The sequence below is a fragment of the Macrobrachium rosenbergii genome, chromosome 40 (genome assembly GCF_040412425.1).
Source record: "Macrobrachium rosenbergii isolate ZJJX-2024 chromosome 40, ASM4041242v1, whole genome shotgun sequence".
In the NCBI taxonomy this organism is placed as follows: domain Eukaryota; kingdom Metazoa; phylum Arthropoda; class Malacostraca; order Decapoda; family Palaemonidae; genus Macrobrachium; species Macrobrachium rosenbergii.
This window is the reverse complement of record NC_089780.1, coordinates 25922666-25942665: the sequence shown is the minus strand read 5'-3', so window position 1 is coordinate 25942665 and position 20000 is coordinate 25922666. Positions and strand designations below refer to the sequence as shown.

The 20000-nt window shown below is 34.6% G+C and overlaps 1 protein-coding gene across 1 annotated transcript in view; it reads left to right on the top strand.

The window, feature by feature from the left end:
* Nucleotides 1–20000, top strand: part of LOC136826268 (nephrin-like) — a 166254-nt gene that overhangs the window by 116770 nt on the left and 29484 nt on the right. Inside the window, 6 exon segments of the mRNA XM_067083400.1 lie at nucleotides 217–420; nucleotides 2373–2524; nucleotides 8631–8775; nucleotides 9156–9186; nucleotides 9188–9260; nucleotides 12216–12375. Of these exon segments, the coding sequence (XP_066939501.1) occupies nucleotides 217–420; nucleotides 2373–2524; nucleotides 8631–8775; nucleotides 9156–9186; nucleotides 9188–9260; nucleotides 12216–12375 (765 nt within the window).

The window sequence follows — 20000 nt, the reverse complement described above, 5'->3', positions numbered from 1 at the left end:
CAAAAATATCTAAAATCATTATTGCTTTTCAATTTAGGTTATGGAAAAAAAAGCATATTATAAAAAAATCTAAAAGAAATAATGGTCATATTAGTGATACGTTTTGCAAAAATATTATTCTGTTCTGTAATAAATACTATTAACACACAAAAAAAAAATTATGGTAAATATCACAAAAATCTCTGAAATATCATCGTCATATACATTCACCCACAGGATCCCCCTTAGCAAAAGTAGAGTGGATACAAGAAGGGCAAATAGTGGACTCAACGAGCACCCCGAATGACGAGAGGGACGCGTCCTACAACAGCCTGGAAGTCAGGGCTACTCGGAAGGACCTCAGCGAATCCTTCACTTGTAGAGCCTACAATAACAAGTACACGCCCATGCTTCAGGCCACCTACAGGAGGAACGTCACCTGTGAGTTTTGGGTCTTTGAGTGTTTTTTTATGCGTTTTTTTTATGAGTGTTTTTTTTATGTGGAGAATCTTCGCGAGTGGCTCGTGAGTGTTTTTTTAGGGGAGAGTTTCTTCGTGGGTGTTTTTTTATGTGGAGAATCTTCGTGAGTGCCTCGTGAGTGTTTTTTTTTTTTAGTTTCTTCGTGGGTGTTTTTTTATGTGGAGAATCTTCGTGAGTGGCTCGTGAGTGTTTTTTTAGGGGAGAGTTTCTTCGTGGGTGTTTTTTTATGTGGAGAATCTTCGTGAGTGCCTCGTGAGTGTTGTTTTTTTTTGTTTTTTTGTTTTTTGGAGAATCTTCGTGGTGGCTGTTTTTTTTTAGGGGAGAGTTTCTTCGTGGGTGTTTTTATGTGGAGAATCTTCGTGAGTGCCTCGTGAGTGTTTTTTTTTTTTCTTCGTGGGTGTTTTTATGTTTCTTTGTGGGTGTTTTTTTTAGTTTCTTATGTGAGAATCTTCGCGAGTGCCTCTTGAGTGATTCGTTGGCGTTTTTTGTGTGGAGAATCAGAGAATGCTTCAAGTGGGTTTTTTATGTGGAGAATTTTCCTCGTGAGTGGTTTTTTTATTTTTGAATATGTGAGAAACTTCAGGTGAATAATTTTTACCTTTCTTCAGGATGTGAACGTCATCTTATGAGTTGTTGGTCTTTTTATGTGGAGAATCTTCGTGAGTGTTTTTATTTCTGAGTTTTTTTATTGTTGAGAATTCTTCTGCCTCGTGAGTGTTTTTTTATTTGGAACAGGAAAATCAGGTGAATAAGTGTATCCGTTTCAACAGGAGGAAATCTTCGTGCCCTGTGTTTTTTTTTTTTTTTTTAGTTGTTGGTGTTTTTTTATGTGTTTTTTTTTAGTGTTTTTTTTAATGTGGAGGATCATGGATCCATGAATTTTTCGTTTTTTATTTTTTAATAGGAAAACACAGGTGAATTGGTACCTACAGGAGAACACCTTGTTCATTAATTTCTTGCTAGTATGTTATTGCATTTTTTGTTGTGTTTTTTTTATATTTGGAACAGGAAAACAGTTTTCATTCTGCCAACAGAAATCTGTGAGTTGTTGGTCTTGAGTGAAATGTGGAGGAATTCCATGAAATTTTTCAAGTTTTGTACAGTTGATTAATTTCTTGTTTTTATTGCATTTTTGTTGTGTTTACTTTGAAATCTGATTTTTTTTTTTTTTTTTTTTTACTTTAACGATTTTTTTTTTTACAAACACAGAGTACTCACAAACAATTACTATAAGTACAAAGGTTAATCATATTAGTATACTCTTCATTAGCGCACTCAAGAATTCAAAAACTTATCCTAGCATTTGTGAATTTATTTAGTAAGTCTTTAGTTTCAAAAATTTGTAACTTTTTCTGTAGGCCAATTTTATTGATACGCTCTTGATTGGCACACTGAAGAGTAGACAAGTTGTCTCTATAACTATCTGTGACTACAAAATCTAATCCTGACCTTTATTAATATATTAGGTAAGTCTTTGGTCCAAAAATTAATCGCTTTTAGTTTTCTGTAAAAGAAAACTATTGAGATGGCTTTGTCTGTCCGTCCGCACTTTATTCTGTCCGTCCTCAGAATTTAAAAACTACTGAGGCTAGAGGGCTGCAAATTGGTATGTTGATCACCCATCCTCCAATCATCAAATGTACCAAATTGCAGCCCTCTAGCCTCAGTAGTTTTTATTTTATTTAAGGTTAAAGTTAGCCATAATCGTGCATCTGGCAACGATATAGGATAGGCCACCACCAGGCAGTGGTTAAAGTTTCATGGGCCGCGGCTCATGCAGCACTATACCGAGACCACCGAAAGATAGATCCACTTTCGGTGGCCTGGATTATATGCTGTAGCGGCTGTACAGAAAACTCGATTGCGCCGAAGAAACGTCGGCGCATTTTTTACTTGTTTATTCTTTTGTATAGGTGGTCCGCTGAGCGTCGAAATCGTACCGGAAGAGAAACCTATAGTGGCTGGTCGCATGGTCAAACTAATTTGTACCGTCGTGGGCAGCCATCCGCCAGCGCTAGTTACGTGGTTTCAGCAGGGTCAGCAAGTTACACCATTGCATACGCAGGTACGTTTTATAATATAAATAAGATTATTTAGAAATCTACGATCGTTTCGGGGCATTCTCGGTTCCATCTTCAGGCAGAGACCCACAAGAGATGAAAGCAATTTTAGAGTAAAAAGAATGACTCAAAGCAATTATTTTAATATAAATGTATGGTTATTTTATAACTGCTAATGTTTCGCAGCATTCCTGGTTCCATCTTCAGGCAGAAACCCACAAGAGTTGATAGCAGTAATTAGAGTAGAAGATTGATTTCAAACACTTATGTAAGGTCACCCTAACATCCTGACACGTCACCGAGTTGTTCAACTGTTTCAGAATCCATCTCCTCTACCCTAACAGAAATCTCCTTACCATACAAACCTTTCAGCAGCATCCATTCTTCCATTCTCTCTTCATGACCATGCCATTGCAAACCACCCCATTCTATCATTTTGCTTTTGATGATCTTTACTGTATCTACACATTTCTTTCCCAATTCAGTAATTTTTATAGTCGTGCAACGAACAAAATATCCACTTGATAACATCCAGGTATTTTTTTACCTTTTCACATTCGGCTTTCACACTCCTTTACCCAAATTTTGATGAATTCAATCCACAAAATTTCCTTCAATTTATTGTGTGAAGAAACTGAAACAATTCAAATATTCCTTGTCGTCCAACATGTCAACTTTAAAACCAAAATCATGTCCCCATTGGCTAGAAAATGTAAAGCAATTTGATGGGATATCTCTGCGATAAATACATAATGAATATTATTGCGATAAAAAATAGAGAAAGAAAGAGAGAGAAGAGGAGGAGAGAGGGAGGACGGGTTAAAAATTCCTCTTAATGAGTGAGCAAATTAAAGTGGAACATCCCTTTTCTCTCTCTCTCTCTCTCTCTCTCTCTCTCTCTCTCTCTCTCTCTCTCTCTCTCTCTCTCTCTCCCCTTCCTCACTTAATAAATGAAATCCCCCAGTTACTAATCTTTTCGCGGCTTTCTTTTGAACTTTGTTAATCCTCCTTTTTTTTCTCTCTAGATTTTCCCATTCGTCGTGTTCATATTTCATATTTTCATAATTGCTGTGCTGGGAATGACTTTGATTGCGTTTAATTACGCGGTCATTTTAAGTAATCTGCCTTCCTCGTAGGTGTCTGTGTTTCATAATCATGTAAGTGGCAACACTGATTTGATAAATAGTGTTTGTCAATTCGTACTGTGCAGTAGGGGAAATAAAATTATGAGAGTGTAGGATACGACTGAGTTTGCAAATTCGGAATACAGAAGTCTTTATAGAATAAAGACCATAATTAAGTCTACTGTGGATCAAATTTATTGAGACAAAAATAATATATATATATATATATATATATATATATATATATATATATATATATATATATATATATATATATATATATATATATACCATATTGAATGTTTTTGAGCAGAATAGGAAATAAAATTATGGGAATGCAGAATACGACCGAGTATGCAGATTCTGTATACACAAGAGAATTTATAGAATAAAGACCATGTTTAAGTCTAGATCAAATTTAATGGGACTGTAATGAATACATATACCATATAGAATGCTCTTGGACATTTTTTAATCCTAGATGAATGAAAAGTCTAGGTCAAATTTATTGAAACTAATACATACATATACCACATAGATTGTTCTTTGACATTTTTTATTAAAAAGGAATGTAATATTACGAAATTTTCTTAGCATTTTAAAGCTATGTTGCATGTTGTAAAATATAACAGACAGAATGTAATTTTTGAATTATAAAGTAACGACAGTTTTCATGAGGCTGAATGAGATTTCCCCCTTGATAAGAGGATAGTGTATTCTTTCTCTCTCTCTCTCAACAAGATGCATGAGATGTGCTCCATAAGAATATAATATAGTCTCTCTCTCTCTCTCTCTCTGTGTCTCTCTCTCTCTCTCCAATAAGATGCATGTGATGTGCTCCATAATATAAGCACAGATATAGTTTCTCTCTCTCTCTCTCTCTAATAAGATGCGTAACGTGTCCATCGAAATAATAAGGCAGTAATACAGAGGATTCTTCTCTCTCTCTCTCTCTCTCTCTCTCTCTCTCTCTCAATACCCAACTTCTCTGCAAATTACAGTCGATCCTCCACCGATCCTTCTCTCCTAATGATTCGATATTGTCACGGGATTTCCACCCTTACGAAAGGTTAGGAAACTCTGGGAAGAGCCTTTTACTCTTTATCTCTGTCCTTCCTTTGTTTCTCCACCTACCCCAAGTCCTTCTTTACTTTCTCCTCCTTTTCCCCTCTTTCTTTTCTCCTTTCTTTCTCCCTTCCACTTTCTCTTCCTCGCGAGGATATTGGACTGGGACTCAAGATCTGTGAATCAATTGCCCTAATCCCAAGTTGGTCAAGACTTTATTGAAATAAAAAGAAAAAGAAAAAAAAGAGGATGAATGTTATTCGACAAAGGGAATTTCATTCTTGTGTATTTTACTGAATGTGGGCCTTGTTTTTCTTAATTTGTTATGAAAGAATGTGTTTTTTTTATTTACATTATCGTAATTTTATGTATTAGTGACAATTATCAAATTTAATCCATATGTAGTTTACTGAATGTGGGGATTATTTTTTCAATTTAATCTGAAAGAATGGTTTTTTTTATTTACATTATCATAATTTTATATACGAATGACATTTATTATTAAGGTCTTCGTTCTCAAAAGATAATTAATATGTAGTTTATTGAATGTGGGCATTGTTTTATTTTCAATTTGATTTGAAAGAATTATTTTTTTAATTACATTATCATAATTTTATATACGCACAACAATTATTATTAAGGTCTTCGTTCTCAAATTGAATCCATGTGTAGTTTACTGAATGTGGGCATTGTTTTATTTTCAATTTGATTTGAAAGAATATTTTTTTTTATTTACATTATCACAATTTTATATATGAATGACAATTATTATTAAGGTCTTCGTTCTCAAATTGAATCCATATGTAGTTTGCTGAATGTGGGCATTTTTTTTTTTCTTTGAAAAAAGGTTTTTTTTCTATTTTCATTATCATATAAGGCCTTCGTTCTCAAATTTCATTCTTATATAACCGAATGTGGTCATTGTTTTTCTTTATTTCTAGGAAAAATGTCTTGTTTTCTATTTTTATATCATTATCATCGTTTTATATATACTGAAACTATTAGTGTCTATTCAAAGCATTTTAAAACTAACTTAAATTTCAGTGAAAGTTTTTTCGATCATTTTTTATTCTCTCTCTCTCTCTCTCTCTCTCTCTCTCTCTCTCTCTCTCTCTCTCTCTCTCTCTCTCTCTCTCTCTCTCTCTCTCTCCTGGATATCTTTAACCTGTCTATGCACGAGATGTGATTCTCTCTCTCTCTCTCTCTCTCTCTCTCTCTCTCTCTCTCTCTCTCTCTCTCTCTCTCTCTCTCTTCCAGGAGACTTTCAACCTGTCTACCCACGGGCTCTCTCTCTCTCGGAATGAGGTTTCAGTGGTTAATTTTTTTTTTTCATTAAAACAGGCCGATAAAAAGCACTCTCTTCTCCTGCCTCTCATTATATTCCGGAAGAATTCCATTCTATTAGTGAGAGAGAGAAAAACTCTCGTTTTTACTGATTAAGGAGAGATATCCTTCTAATAACTGGATTGAAATGTTCGCCTTCTCTCTCTCTCTCTCTCTCTCTCTCTCTCTCTCTCTCTCTCTCTCTCTCTAACAGAATGAATGAAAGTTCCTTCTTATAATAAGAAACAAGACTCTCTCTCTCTCTCTCTCTCTCTCAGAATGAATGTCCTTTCTCATAATAAGGAACAAGACTCTCTCTCTCTCTCTCTCTCTCTCTCTCTCTCTCTCTCTCTCTCTCTCTCTCTCTCTCTCACACACAGAATGAATGAGAGTCCTTTCTTATAATAAGGAACAAGACTCTCTCTCTCTCTCTCTCTCTCTCTCTCTCTCTCTCTCTCTCTCTCTCTCTCTCTCTCTCCCAGATGCAATTCCACTTTTGCCCCTTCTCTATCTCACATCTCCCACAAAAAGGAAATTTGTCATTTGCTACGAGAAACTTTGAAAACTAACAAACTCTTCTGCCTTTTTCACTTCTAGAACCGTTTTCCCAAGTTTGCGAGATACTACTTACTCGTACATACTCACACACACGCGAGGGAACCCAAGAAGTTCTCTTAAATAGACATTTTCCTTCCTAACTTGTGTCGTTTGGTGAGAAGGGTTCGGGAAAGTTTATGGTTTTTGGTACGAATTATATTTCGCCTTTTCCTTATGTCTTTTTCTTACTTTATATTATATATTTTATATGTTATATATTTTTGGTATATATCATATAATAAATATAAATATATAGTTTTATATACTATATACTTTATAATACTTCATATAATAATATATGAAACATCTTTTCATTTTCGCTTTTAGATGGTAAAGGTGGGCAGTAAAAAATGGTATTTTATCCCACGTTTTCTATACGTTTTTATTCATGTATTTATATTCCAGTGCTTTAATCAATTATTAAGTTATTTTGAAACCACTTTAGCTTCTGTTTTCTCTTGCCTGATGAATTATTCCCAAAAATGGAACTTGTATTATAACTGATACCTGATTCTCTCAGCTGTCTTCCATCTTTCATTCTTATTGTTTTCTCTTCATTCTCCCTACACCTCTCTATTCTTCTACTTCTACCAGTTCTTCCATCTTCCACCTCCCTTCTTCTCTCTCTACTTGTCTCTCTACTTCTCTACTTCTCACGTTCTTCCAATTTCCATCTCTCTCTCTACTTCTACCCGTTCTTCCATCTCTCTCCCTCTCTCTCTCTACTTTTACCTGTTCTTCCATCTTACATCACCCTTCTTCTCTCCTTTCTGTTTTTCTCTCTCTCTACTTGTCTCTCTCCTTCTACCTGTTCTTCCCTTAAATCTCTCAACTGTCTTCCTTCTCTCATTCTTTTTGTTTCTCTCTCTCTCTCTCTCTCTCTCTTTACCTGTACCTCTACTCCTCCACCTCTACCTGTTCTTCCATTCCCCATTTCTCATAATAGGTACAATCCACAATTTCTCCTTCTCTTAATCAGTTTCTCACTCTCTCTGCCTGTCTCTCTATTCCTCCAACTGTAACTATTCTTCCATCTCCTTCTTCTTATAATACGTTCATCCACAACTTCTTCTCTTCATCAGTTTCTCACTCTCTCTGCCTCTCTCTCTACTCCTCCACCTGTACCTATTCTTCCCTCTCCTTCTTCTCATAATACGTACTATCCACAACTGTTCTTGTCTCCATTCCCATTTATTCTTCCTCAATAATAGGTACAATCCACAACTTCTCCTCTGTGTCTCTTAACCTCATTCTTCCCTCTCCTTCTTCTCTGCCTGTCCACAACTCTTCTCTGTGTCTCCAACTGTAACTATTCTTCCATCTCCTTCTTCTCATAACTATCCACAACTTCTTCTCTGTGTCTCTCTCCACAATTCTTCCCTCTCCTTCTTCATCATAATACGTACCATCCACAACTTCTCTGTGTCTCTCTACTTCTCCACCTGTACCTATTCTTCCATCTCCTTTTCTCATAATACGTACTATCCACAACTTCTTCTCTTGTCTCTCTAAATGTACCTATTCTTCCTCTCCTTCTCATAATACCTATCCACAACTTCTTCTCTGTGTCTCTCTACTTGTACCTATTCTTCCATCTCCTTATAATGCGTATCCACAACTCCACAGCTTTCTTCCCTCTCCTCCTTCTAATAATACGTACTATCCACAACTTCTTCTCTGTGTCTCTCTACTTCTCCACCTGTGCCTATTCTTCCCTCTCCTTCTTCTCATAATACGTACTATCCACAACTTCTTCTCTGTGTCTCTCTACTTCCCCACCTGTACCTATTCTTCCCTCTCCTTCTCATAATACGTACTATCCACAACTTCTTCTCTGTGTCTCTCTACTTCCCCACCTGTACCTATTCTTCCCTCTCCTTCTTCTCATAATACGTACTATCCACAACTTCTTCTCTGTGTCTCTCTACTTCTCCACCTGTACCTATTCTTCCCTCTCCTCCTCCTCATAATACGTTTATCCACAACTTCTTCTCTTAATCAGGTCCAAGAAAGGGACAACGTGACCGTAAGCACGCTGTTGCTGAGGGTCACAAGAGATCACCACGGTCGACAAATGATCTGTCGAGCAGACCATCCCATTCTGCCTCTGTCGACACTGGAGGACATCTACACACTCGACGTCTTATGTGAGTTTAAAAGAGATCTTGCCTGAAATGTCGATTCTCTAAGGAAAGAATATCGTATCATTTAATTAGTTTCTATTTACAAACTCTGGACTACAATCTTGTCGAAACGGAGATTGTTTAAAATCTTGTCACTTCCAGATTTGGGAATTGTACGTAAAATAGGTCGTGTTTCACTCTTGCGTCTTAAGACCGCAGGTATCATTTTACTGACATGTCAATAATAATAATAATAATAATAATAATAATAATAATAATTTCTTCCCTCCCTCCCCAGATAAATCGAACTTAAGTCTCTCCCTTTGAATAATAATAATAATAATAATAATAATAATAATAATAATAATAATAATAATAATAATCTTCCTTCCTTCCTTCGTCAGATAAACCGAACGTCAGCCTCCCTGGGAATAATAGGGAATGACATCTTCTTCGAGTGCCACGTCGACTCCAACCCGCCTCCTTACAAGGTCACGTGGCACCATCAGGTAAGAAGGAGGAGGAGGAAGCTGATATCATTATCTCCGGACATCTCCTGACATCATCATCCTTTGACATATATCATCATGTGACATCTCTTGACATCATCATCTAATGATATGTGAGATCATCATCTCCTGACATCTGACATCATCATCTCCTGACACCTGACATCATCATATCCTGACATCTGATATCTGACATCATCATATTCTGACATCTGATATCTGACATCATCATATCCTGACATCTCCAGACATCTGATATCATCATATCCTGACATCTCCTGACATATAACGTCATCATCTCCTGAAATCGTCATCTCCCTGATGGTCATCATCCTCATCTCCTGACATCTGACATCATCTTCTGACATCTGACATCATCACCTCCTGATTTCTTACATTGACATCATCATGTTCTGGCATCTTCTGACATCTGACATCATCACCTCCTGATTTCTGACATTGACATCATCATGTTCTGACATCTCCTGACATCTGACATCATCATATCCTGACATCTCCTGACATATGACGCCATCATCTCCTGACATCTGACATCATCATCTCCTGATGTCTGTCATCATCCTCATCTTCTGACATCTGACATCATCATCTCCTGATGTCTGTCATATCCTCATCTCCTAACATCTGACATCATATTCTGACATCTGACGTCATCACCTCCTGATATCTGACATTGACATCATCATGTTCTGACATCTCCTGACATCTGACATTATCATATCCTGACATCTCCTGACATCTGACATCATCATCTCCTGACATCTCCAGACATCTAACATCAGCCCCTGACATCTCCAGACATCTGACATCATCCTATCCTGACATCTCCTGATACCTGACATCATCATATCCTGATGTCTGACATCATCATATCCCGACATCTCCAGACATGACATCATCATCTCATGACATCTCCAGACATCTGACATCATCGTCTCCAGACATTTGACATCATCATATCCCGACGTCTCCTGACATCTGACATCATCATATCCTGACATCTCAAGACTTCTGACATTATCACATCCTGACATCTCCTGACATCTGACACCATCATCTCCTGACATCTTACGTCTGACATCATCATCTCCTAATGTCTGTAATCATCCTCATCTCCTGACATCTGACATCATCATCTCCTGACATCTGCCATGATATCCTGACATCTCCTGACGTCTAACAATAATCATATCCTGACATCTCCTGACATCTGTCATCATCATATCCTGACATATCTTGACATCTGGCATCATTATTTACTGACTTCTGATATCATCCTCATTATCTCCTGACAGCTGACATCATCATCTGGCATCATCATCTCCTGACTTCTGACATCGACATCAACATCTCCTGACATCTGACATCATCATATCCTGACATCTCCTGACTTCTGACAATATCATATCCTGACATCTGACATCTCCTGACATCTGAAATCATCGTCTCCTGGCATCATCATCTAACACCATCATCTCCTGACATCTGACATCGACATCATCATCTCCTGATATTTGACAATAACATATCCCAACATCTGACATCATCATATCCTGACATCTCCTGACATCTCCAGACATCTGACATCATCATCTCCTGACATCTCCAGACATCTGACATCATCATCTCCTGACATCTTACATCACATCATCATCTCCTGACATCTGACATCATCATATCCTGACATCTGGCAATATCATATTCTGACATCATCATCTCATGATCTCTCCTTATATCTGGCATCATCATCCCCTGATATCTACAGACATCTGACATCATCATCTCCTGACATCGACATCATCATCTCCTGACATCTGACATCATCATATCCTGACATCTGTCAATATCATATCCTGACATCTCCTGACATCTGACATCATCATATCCTGACATCTCCTGGCATCTGACATCATCATCTCCTGACATCTCCAGAAATCTGACATCATCATCTCCTGACATCTGACAGCATCCTCATTATCTCCTGACATCTGAGACAGGATGTTTTCCGAACTGTTAATGTAATGCGTAGTTTTTTTTATTTTTATTTTTTTTGGTGGGAGGATAGCCGATTGATAATGGACATTTGACCTGGTGTTTTTTTAAGATAGGTGTTATTTGTGTGATTTTTGTTGGGTGGGGAGGGGTTGGAGGAGCTGGTAGTGTCTTTTTTTTATTAAACAATATATGGAATAAAGTAACCTAGGAGTTTTAATGTTTTTAATGGATGTATTATTTTGGGGAGGTGGAACGAAGCTCACAAATACGGGATATTTGATAGTTTTTTTTTCTTAAACAAGTGTTGTTTGTGTTATATTTTAAATTTTTAAGGGACTATTACTCTCTCTTTTTTTAGAATTATATATGTATTAAAATAACCTCGGTGTGAATAATGTTTTTGATAGTTGTTATTCATCATAAAAAGTTGTATCGCTGATTTAGATAACAACGTATTTATTTTATCCTCATGGCGAGTATACCTAACTGGATTAACATAGGACATTTTCATTATGTATAGGAAAAATTAATAATTTATTCAAAATTAACGCAAAATTCATTTCTAGAAATCAACTTCCAGATTTATGCTAATTTTGTAATATACCTTTCAATTCAGAGAACGGATGTCTCAAGAGGAATCACACAACAGATAATATACATATATATATATATATATATATATATATATATATATATATATATATATATATATATATATATATATATGTATATATGTATATATATTTATATATATATTTATATACATATATATATACACATACATATATATATAAATATATATATTATATATATTTATATATAAATACATATACATATATAATTATATACATAAATATACATACATACAAACATACAGACACAATCCATACTCCCCTCCACCTGTGACTTATTCCAATATCTCCCTCCTTGCCTCCACAGAACGAGGAATTATTCCACAACGTGAGCGCAGGTGTCTTGGTGAGTGAGTCTACCCTCGCCCTCCAACACGTGCAAAGGCACAGGTCCGGAGACTACAAGTGCATAGCCTCCAACGTCGAGGGAGACTCGGAAAGCAACGTGGTGTCCATCAATATAAAATGTGAGTCTTTGTTTTTATGTGTTTTAGGGTCGTTTTACAGCTATCTGTGTCGTCGTTGGGAGATCTTTTGCGTGTGAAAATGTTTTTCCTGTCAAGGGTGGTTTATGTCTCTCTCTGTCTGTCTGTCTGTCTGTCTGTCTCTATCATCTCTCTCTATCATATATATATATATATATATATATATATATATATATATATATATATATATATATATATATATATATATATATATATATATATATATATATATATATGTATATAATGTATTGTATGTGTATAAATATATGTACATATATATGTATATATTTTTAAGAATACGTTTATATACATATTCATCTACATACACACATATATATAGTGTATACATATATACAGAGAGAGAGAGAGAGAGAGAGAGAGAGAGAGAGAGAGAGAGAGAGAGAGAGAGAGAGAGAGAGAGAGAGAGAGAAACCAAAATTGTAAACTACAATCTTAACTGCTCAAAAATTAAACTTCTCATTTACTCGCGACAAAAATCTCTACGGTTAGAAGAGAGCCGAACACTGTGTGTGTGTGTGTGTGTGTGTGTGTGTGTGTGAGAGAGAGAGAGAGAGAGAGAGAGAGAGAGAGAGAGAGAGAGAGAGAGAGAGAGAGAGAGAGGTATAATCCCAGTATCATACGAACGCAGAACAACTCGCCGTCACGCGACGAAATCAGACGGAATATTTCAACAGAGTCGAATACAGCTTCCGCTAATTATCACTTTCACTGACATGATTAGGTCATGTCTATTACCTGTGGGTCAAGGATAGGTCACGGGGTTAAAGATGAACGTACTGACTTTTGTCCGTGCAAGGTTAATGAAGGTTATTGGTGGCTTACATATACTTTTTTTCAGTGCAGTCAGATATCATTTATAATTTAAATCTAAATATACTTTTAATCTCAATGCAGTCAAATATTATTCACGATTTAAATGGCAAGAATTTCAATTATTATATAGTTTACTACTGCTGTTTCTTTTATTTATTACATTATTGCATAAACATTCAAATATTTATGTTTTTTGCAGCCAATTACTTCGTACAATAACTTGTTATAACTGTATTTTGCATCATGGATAGTATCCGTTTGTGTATAATTTTGTCCATGCATGCAAGCATAATTACACGCACAAATACACATACACAGCAAAGGCATATACATACATACATACGTGTATATATATATATATTATATATATACATATATATATTATATATACATATACATATAAAGAGAGAGAGAGAAAGGTAACCACTCTCCCCACATGAAATTTTTACTGACATTCAGAGTACATTTCCTACATTATTTTTCCATTTAGCAACATATTTTAACAAAGTCCTCACACGTACATCATAACTCACGAAAATAAAATAAAAATTATCATTGAAGTTCAGCAAAAAATATATATACATAATAAATAAATCCAGTATCTTCTAAACGTCCTCCTTCAACGGATCTCAACATTCTATAGGGATTAATCCATCACTTTTCTCAATTGCATTATCATATATTATCCCAATTCCCCCCTTCGTATACACCCGCGCGAGGAAACCAATAACCCAGGAAGCGACAAAGACCCCAAATGAAATTGTATTGCGCTCGGTGCTTGAGAAGGCGACGCCAAAGTGATATCATCCTATTTTTTCCCACTCCATGCAATCAGTCCGGATTCATGATCTTATGATGCCCCTTCTTTCATGATTTGGTTCATACCCAATGCCTTGGCCCTAGGGGTGCTGGGTTTTGGGGGGTGGGGGAGATTTCGGGGTAATCATTCAGTGCTGAAGGGTTGAAATTGAATTTTACGAAAAACTCTTGTAAGGGATGATTGTTCTGTGTCTTTATTGGGAAGGTTTCCTCTTGTTTTGCTGTTGTGGCATTGGGTGTTAGTTAACGAATCTTTTACGAGCTGGCAGACACACACACATACACACACACACACACACACATACATATATATTTATATATATATATGTATATATATATATATATATAAATATATAGTGTGTATATATATATATATATATATATATATATATATATATATATATATATATATATATATATATACACATATATATATACATACAATAAAAATATATATGTATATATATATTTTATATATATATATATATATATATATATATATATATATGTATATATATAATATATATGTTTACATATGAGCTCTCATCCAGAATACTAGTGCAGAAACTGAATTGCAACAAATTTTAGAAGCCACACCTCTATTTGGACGTCATAAGACTGTCAAATACAAACGTTTCAGTCTCAGATCGCTGATAATAAGTTTTTGGACACAACTTCACAAAAACGTATCATATCTACATATATAAAAACGTTTCCAAGAATACTAAGCCATGTAGATACTGGGGATTATTTTCATATGTTGCTGATTTTAATTGCTCTGTAATTAAAAATGATGACCGTTCAAATGCGTTCATTTTCAGGATAATTGAATTTTTGTTTTTAATTATAAACGAATTCATTGTTGAGCAAACAATCTTTGCTAATTAATTTAGCGCCGCGAAGCTGATACAACTGAAATGTCAGTGTGACAATCAATGTCTTTTTTTGAGGTAATTTTATTTTAACAATTATAAAAAAAACATTTAGGCTATCTAGTCAACTTTGCACTCTTTCATAAATATAACTTGATAACCAACACGTCGAGTTATTTAGTAATTCTACGTGTTAATCATCAAGTTATATTTATGAAACAGCATAAGGTTGAATAGATAAATACTGTTATAAATATTTATATATAATTATTTTTTATAAATATTTTATAAATATTTAAAATAATTCGAAAGTGACACGACTGAAATGTCAGTGAGAGAATCGAGATTTTTTTTTAGATATTTATACAAATATTTATCTATTCAACCTTATGTTGTTTCACGTATATAACCTTATAATTTACGCGTTGATTTATATTAAGGTATTTTTTCCAGACATTTTTACAAATCGCCCCTTTTGCGGCATAGTGTTGAGTGTGAATTTTTTCAATAGTTTTAGGTAACCGCATTAACAGTGTATTTTTTTCACTGACTTCATGTTTCAACTAAGCATCAAATCTGTTTCTTTCATCATACATCTGTTTTTTTTTTTTTTTACCAAAATGGGATGAAATATTCGTCCATTCAATCCTATGTTCTTTCATGTACGTAACTTTACAATTTATTTGTTGATTTCTATGATAATCCTACTTACGAAAAGCCCAGTCAGCAAAGAAAAATCTTATGTAAACACTAAAAAGTGCTAAACTTTTTTTAAGAATGATTTACAGACTTATAAACGGAAAAATCAAATACTCGTCTATTCAACCTTATGTTCTTTCTATACACACACAAATATACACACCCACATATATATATGGATATATATATATATATATATATATATATATATATATATATATATATATATATATATATATATATATAACATAGTATATTACTAGAGAAGCCTATATATATATATATATATATATATATATATATATATATATATATATATATATATATATATATATATATATATATATAAAACTTACAGTTCACGCGTCGAAATCTGAAATAATCCTACTTACGCCAAGCCCAGAAAGCAAAGAAAAACCTAATGTAAACACAAAACTTTTTAAAGAATGATCCACAACATCCCAGTCAACGGGATTCACGAACTTAAAAGATGGGAAAATGAGACTCAGGTGTTAATCGAATAACGCCTTCCGCCCTCACGCTGACGTAATCGCTTGGTTTTCCGTCAGGCCGCTTCGTGGAATCTGACGTCGAACGTCTGTGGCGGGAAACTGAGATTCTTGTATTCTCGTAAAACATCAGATTCTTCTCCTTTTCGACGGAATAAAATCGCGGTTTTTCTATTTCCTGGCGAGAGGAAAAATCGATTGGCGATTACCGGATTGCGTCATTGTGAGACTCTGATTGGTCTTAATAAGATTCCGAAAAGAAAATGATGAGTCATGCCTAAGGAGAGATGAATAATGAAAATGGCAGCGGTTTAAGAAAAACAACACTTCAAAATTAAACTAAATTATTCGTTATACAAACAAGACAGAGCAGAATATACAAATTAGGCCGAAGGCCATGCGCTGGGAACTATGAGGTCATTCAGTGCTGAAAGGAAAAGAGTAAAAAGGTTACAAAGGTGTAACATGAGGAAAACCTCGCGGTTGCACTAAGAAACAATTCTCGTACAGTAAAGGGAATGAAGGGGGTTGCAGCTAGGGCCCTGAAGAAGGGACGCTCCAAAGAACTTTTAGTAATGCCTACAGTGCACCGAGCGTGAGGTGCACTGACGGCGCTTACCCCCATACGGGACATTATACAAATAGATGTTTTACAACACTACACTCGCAGAAAACTGACTTATCTATTATGCTAACCAACAATTTCTTAATATTTCACATAATTGGTAAAAATGAAGAGTTATTTTTATCATTATTTGGTTCTTTTTGCTAGTTATTTATTAATGCATCAAATTACCTTTGTCAAAATTCCGCAGATCATCTTTTGAGGTCCTGACCTACAAGACTGAGTCTCTATCCCTACAGATGTTGGTACTTATAAGTTCAAGAAATACTTAGTTTCTGTCTAAAATCGTTGCATCATATTGCAATATTATTATTATTATTATTATTATTATTATTATTATTATTAATATTATTATTATTATTATTATTATTATTATTATTATTATTATTATTATTATTATTATTATTATTATTATTATTATTATTATTATTATTCAGAAGACGAGCCCTATTCATGTGAAACAAGACCTCCACAGGGGCCACTGACTTGAAGTTCAAGCTTCCAAAGAATATTATGATGTTCATTCGAAAGAAGCAAGAGAAATTATTATTATTATTATTATTATTATTATTATTATTATTATTATTATTATTATTATTATTATTATTTTCGCTTTACTGCTCTGCAGTTTACTTGTGAACCATAAATAATAAATTTCTCTTATTTTCTCATTTTAATCACATTTTACGAAAACAATTTTCCCTTCTGAAACAGTCTGGGGGGAAAATAATAAGATCGTATAATTAATAACTGTATATCACGTCACTGAACTCTAATGAAAATTTAGCTCCTAAAATAAATGAGTTCCGCGCTATTTCTCCCAACATTCAGTTGTTCTTGGTCGAACTGGGACCCTCGCAATTTCATAAAAATAATGAATTAAAGAATTGAATAGCACTGTATCACGGAAAATCGATCCGGCGTCTTATACTGACAATAACACTAAGCCTCACACACCACACTATAAATTTATAGACTATTTCTGTAACTTCTTTGGTTGTAGATTATGTCTAAGTGTTGATCGGCTATTTTGAATGTTACATTTTGGAAATATCAAGAGTTCAGGAATAAATCATTTAGGCCAAAGGCCCCCAGCACTGGGACCTATGAGATCATTCAGAGCTGAAAATAATGTTGAGGGTGGAAAGTAAGATGGAAGAAAGAGAATATGAGCGGAGGTATGGTAAAAGGAATTAAAGAAGGTTGCTTCTAGGGCCCTATGGAAGGGACTCTGCAAAAGAACCTTAAGAAATGCCTACTGTGCACCGCGTGAGGTACACTGAAAGCACTACCCCCCTACGGGGATTAAGTTTTTTACCATCAAGGTGGATAAATTGACATTGTGAATTCATAATGACTTATAATGTTGATATATGTCGAGTTCTAGAATTATACTCGGTGCCTACATTAATCTTTCTCGATAGGGTTCTTCTTCTGAATAATAATAATAATAATAATAATAATAATAATAATAATAATAATAATAATAATAATAATAATAATAATAATAATAATAACCTTCAGCTGCTTCTTTCAAATGAACACCATAATATTTTTTGAAAGCTTAAGAATTTCAAGTCTATGGCCCCTGTGGGCTTGTTCCATATTAATAAGGTCAATCTCCTTAATAATAATAATAATAATAATAATAATAATAATAATAATAATAATAATAATAATAATAATAATAATAATAATAATAGGAAAACCAATTAAATTTGGAAAATGCTTAGAGAATTTCTTGCCAGTGTCAACGGCGTTCCTATCTTACAAAAACTCAAAATGGCTGTCGACGGTTTCTTGTCTTCACTTTTGCATGACTGGGTAGCTCACACAAACCCGTGATTATGGTAAGGCATGCAAGCTTCATTGAGCGGACGGCTGCTTGCAAGCAATTGCAATTTGCACGAATCTAAGAACTCTGTGTTCTTCGTCGGAGAATATATATATATATATATATATATATATATATATATATATATATATATATATATATATATATATATATTTATGTATATATATATACATACATTTATGTATATGCATATTTCTGCATATATACACATATACTGTATATAATATATGTATACAATATAGGTAAATACATATACATATTTGAAGCCATTACCTTTGGGCATTCACATGAATTGATGCCACGTGCCCATATTTTTTTTTGCTGAGTCAGCTGTATCCCAAATACCATTGGACCCGAGTTTAATTATCAGTCTATCGTGATTTTTTCCCTTACATATTTCTGTCTCTTCTTTGAAGTCCTTGTGCAAAGTACAACAAAACAAAATTCCAACGACTGACAAAGAACAAGAAATTGTATAACCATAAACTGATCCTACGTCCTTTTTAGTTTTCTGTAAAAGAAAACTATTGTGCGGGTTTTGTCTGTATGTCCGCACTTTTTCTGTCCTCCCTCAGATCTTAAAAACTACTGAGGCTAGAGGGCTGCAAATTGGTATGCTGATCATCCACCCTCCAGTCATCAAACATAACAAATCGCAGCCCTCTAGTCTCATTGGTTTTTATTTTATTTAGAGTTAAAGTTAGCTATAACCGTGCGTCTGGCAACGATATAAGATAGGCTACCCCGGGCAGTGGTTAAAGTTTCATGGGCCACGGCTCATACGGAATTATACCAAGACCACTGAAAGATAGATCTAATTTAGATGGCCTTGATTATACGCTGTAGCGGCTGTACAGGAAACTCGATTGCGCCGAAGAAACTTCGGCGCATTTTTTACTTGTTTTTATTCCAAACTTCAGGCAAGATTTCCCAACGAGCAAAGAAATTAACTCGAGAAAATCCTTTCCGATACTTTCGCGAGTGGAAAGATGGCGTCGCTATTTTCCATTTCAAAGGACTTGCTCGTTAGAATGATGGAAATCTCTCTCTCTCTCTCTCTCTCTCTCTCTCTCTCCAGTGCTTCACATACGTCAGTATATCTCACAAACTGGTTCTTATCTTTATTTTATTTTACATTTTTTCTAAAAGGAGAATTTGATGTGTTCCTAAATTTCCTCCAGACTCAGGGACCAAATTGAATATTTATTATTTTTATTTTTTAACTTTTTTTCTAAAGGTGCAGTTCGAAGTGTTCCTAAAATTTCCTCCGGATTTAGGGACCAAACTGAATATTTTTTTTTTTAAAGGGAGAATTCGAAATCTTCCTAAATTTCCCCGGATTTAGGGACCAAACTGAGTATTTTTTATTTTATATTTTTTATAAAGGTAAAATT